This window comes from Adelges cooleyi, unplaced genomic scaffold, assembly GCF_023614345.1.
Source record: "Adelges cooleyi isolate 19-005CV unplaced genomic scaffold, UGA_ACOO_1.1 ACOO_flye_CR_arks_rails_tigmint_CR_PRNA_308, whole genome shotgun sequence".
NCBI classification, from domain to species: domain Eukaryota; kingdom Metazoa; phylum Arthropoda; class Insecta; order Hemiptera; family Adelgidae; genus Adelges; species Adelges cooleyi.
The window spans coordinates 671,902-675,686 of record NW_026095979.1 but is presented as its reverse complement, the minus strand read 5'-3'; the positions used below and the strand labels follow the sequence as shown (position 1 = coordinate 675,686).

At 28.6% G+C, this 3,785-nt stretch overlaps 1 protein-coding gene across 1 annotated transcript; it reads right to left on the bottom strand.

Moving 5' to 3' along the window:
• LOC126839831 (uncharacterized) lies at positions 1-2,377 on the bottom strand. Its single transcript, XM_050575251.1, has 2 exons — positions 2,255-2,377; positions 1-1,770 (listed from the first exon to the last, which is right to left on the bottom strand). The coding sequence occupies exons 1-2, from the start codon at positions 2,333-2,335 to the stop codon at positions 481-483; spliced, it is 1,371 nt and encodes a 456-aa protein (XP_050431208.1). The 5' UTR covers positions 2,336-2,377; the 3' UTR covers positions 1-480.
• Positions 2,378-3,785: the final 1,408 nt, after the last annotated feature.

The window sequence follows — 3,785 nt, the reverse complement described above, 5'->3', positions numbered from 1 at the left end:
TAAAATTAACTGTAACATAATTACTACATAATTACACCATTACTATGCTTGTAACTATTATATTTTTAATTAACCAAAAACTCAAACTTATTTTCCATAGTTGTTCTTCAATTATCATCATTTATTATAATCAGTAAATTGTAAAACTATTTGTACCTCAACACAAAATATCTTTATTGAGAAACGTTATTTGGCCATTTCCCTTAACTACATCAATTCCTTATAACCAATATATACATTTAAAACAAAAAAATTACCATTATGTTTAATAGTTAAAACGACATATCACGGACATATCGTAAAAATAAAATAACTAAAAAAAAAAAAAAGCAAAAAAGATTTTGAGGATTTATAAGAAATGAAAAAATTACCGAATTTGACAGGCATACTGTAGCACAAGTATGGAATGAAGTAAGCGAGAGGTATAACATTCATAAGTGTAAAGCTAGATAAATGGTTTTGTCGCAATTCCGAAAAACATCAATTTCCTTCGACAAGAATACTTAACGCAAGCTCATAGTTTAAATTCGTTAATTTTTCTTTTAGAAGATTAAAGCTATCCTTAAATTCTTGAAGATATTGCAGTATCATAGCATAGGTAAACTCGTTTATGTCAACACTGATCCAATCGCACCCATTTGAAGTACATCCATTTAACTCAACTAAAATTTCTTTGACTCTTACCGATATTCTAGGTATAATGCTATCAAAGTTGTTTTGGTGCTCATTTATTGCACTACGAAACTCTGCTACTACATCAGAATAAATTGTTTCAGTATAGTGCATAAACCTGTGTACCATATCAATTGTGTCCAATGCCTCTTCATACAAAAGTTTTAATTGGAAGAGATTCATTTTAGGCATTTCTTTGTTAAATATTACCAACATTACCCACATAAAGGTGTACATCCTCACACTGATAATTTGTTTAATCAACTTGTGATAACTTAAATGTCCGAAAGGTCGTAATATCCATTGGCGGTTTTTAATGTATTCCTTGGTTTTATTCACTTCGACTGCGTGACGTCTTATTGTTGGCCTCCATTCTATGGCTGAGCCTGTAATTTTCCTAAACAGTAATTCGTCTTCATCCCATAATGATTTTAGATACAAATAGTCGATCGATATGAATTGCATGATGTAATCATAATCTACAGCAATAGTTACAGATGTGCGAAGTTTTTGAAAAATGTTATATGCGACATTGGAATTTTTTGAAGCCAAATCAGACTCTGTTCTATTATTGGGAAGGTATTTATTATTTTTGCAGTATTTTAAGAAATTTGTAATATCACTTTGTAATTCCTCTTCTCCGAAAGGAGTTTTCCCAAAGACATTTTTGTTGCTCTCGTATTCAATGATTGCCACGAGTTTGAGAAAATAACTCCAAAACCATTTACCCGCTTTGACTTGGCCTCTTTGAAACATCAAGACCATAAGACCCGCTTCTTCTTTTAATTCGGTTAATTTATTCATTGCGACTTCTATAGCTCCTCCACTTCGCAACCCGTCCAGAATATTGGTCAAGTACACTAGTTTCGTTTTCACGATTGAAGAGCAAGTACATTTAATGTCTTCGATTTTCTTGTCAAATTTATCAAACACCATATTGCGAACTCTGGTATCGTTGGTAATCTGAACGGGAGTTGTCAGAATTGTAAGTTCTCTATCACTAAATTTTATTTCTCTCTCGTTGTAAGTGTCCAAGTTATTCACTGTATTAACGAATGAAAGAGAAAATGTTTTGTTAACAGAATATGACGGCGAAATCTATAAAAAAATATATATGTATTCAATGATAAACAATTATGTAGTCCTGTAAATATATTGTGGATAAATAGTGATACAGAAAACGTAAAAAGTAAATTGAAAGATATTTTCACCTCAAAACAATACGATATCACTCTTTAGTGTTAAAATAATATTTTATTTTTACTTATCCCTTTTTTGCATGGACAAATTGGAGGGTTTTTGTTATGATAGATGAATAATGATTCTATATACTTCCAGCCAACCTTCTAGTTATCAATCGATAAAAGGGGGGAAGCCAGGTCAGCTTAAATTTGGGTTTAATGCTATTGCTGGCTGGAAGCATGTTCAACTAATGTTTTATATAAATGTCTACTTTATCCGTCAGTTTATTGCTGAATTATAACAATTTAAAGTTATAAAAAAATGATAAAAAGTTGGGTCTTCTAAAATTTCTGAGTGTAAAAACGAACTTGATTATAGAAAATAAATTATAGGTACTTACTTTGCTTGTTGATCCAATCATCATAATGTTGACTGTTAGTATGAGATATAATGACAAAAAATTACAGTTGCGTGCGATCATTTTTAAAAAGGTTTACTACTTAAACGCAATTAGTTAAAATGAAGTTATGAATAATTTAGGTAAGCTATTTAAGTGCTGGGAATAACGTTTCATAATGGTAACTTAATATTGGTTCAGTCACTCAAAACATCTGTATCAAATAATTTTGTTTGTATAACGTATTTACTTAATATTTTAATTGTCTGGTAAAATCAGTATATTTAGACAAAATAAAACAGGCTATAGTTTATTTGTCGTATTTGATTTTATAATGTTTTCTAAAATCATGGCGTCATTTTTTTTGTTGTATGCATACGCTCTAAATACTAATATTGTTTTAGTATAACTTTGTAGTTAGTGAAATCTGAAAATATAGGAGAAAACAATTACCAAATACTCATTTAAGATACCCACGCAGGAATTAGAAAACATTGATATTCTATGATTATTTTGTTTTATATATCATAAAAATATATTTTATCAATATTAAATTTTTATATTATTTTACAAATAGTAAATGACACATTTAAAATAGTACAATGTATGAACACAGTTTGAGTTCCTATAAAGAGATGCAGTGCAAATAGGGAAAGAGCCTTAATTAAAGTTGGCGACTAGGAAATAGGGAGTGCATAATATGTGTATTGACCTAATCCAAATGAGATAACGATGTTGTCTTCAGGCTAAATTTCCACCACCATTGTATTACCATAGTTACCCATTTATTATAATTAGCGATATAATAAAAAAATATCATTAACTGTTGACTGTTGATTCCCTTACACGTAGCAAACTGTAATTTTTCCTTTTTGGGGGGATATCCTTAACAAAAAAAAAATTCAAAACAGATTTTGAGAAAATAATTGTTTATGGTATAGTTCCACCTAGATCTACCTTAGGTCTAAATTTTAGGCCTAAACCCCTAAAACTTTGCTTGAAACAGTGTAGTAAAAAAAAATGTATGAGAACATTTCAGTTATTTAAAATATATATAATTATATAAATTCAACTGTGTTAATCAACTACAAATAGTCATTATATTGTATTTGAATCGTTTAGAAAAATGTTAAAAGCCTTGTCCTATTTACAAGATGGATTTCTTTTGAAGATTTTACTTTTTATACTAAATTGAGATTTCATGTATAGGTAAAAAAAACACCGAAACTAATTATTATATGTAATAGATAATACCATTTATATTTTAGATAAAACTTGGGGAAAAAATGCAATACGTGTAAAGTACATAATATGTGCAAAGTTAAATACGTGATTTGGCCTTTTTTGTCACAATATAAGTTAAAGCCAACATGTAACAAATAAAAAAAATAATAAAAAATTCATTATGTAAAATAGATAATACGATTTGTGTTTTAAATAAAATTACAATAATGAATAAAAGAATGTCTCTAATTAAAATAATAAAAGACGTGAAACATATTTAAAGGGTTTTGTGAAAACTACTTTACTTTAT

What these genes read in the sequence shown, in the direction of transcription:
- LOC126839831 (XM_050575251.1), bottom strand. Translation starts at nt 2,335, where the DNA reads ATGATCGCACGCAACTGTAATTTTTTGTCATTATATCTCATACTAACA. An exon ending in TGATTGGATCAACAAGCAAA is followed by an intron (nt 1,771 to 2,254) that starts GTAAGTACCTAT and finishes ATTTTTTTATAG; the next exon opens with ATTTCGCCGTCATATTCTGT.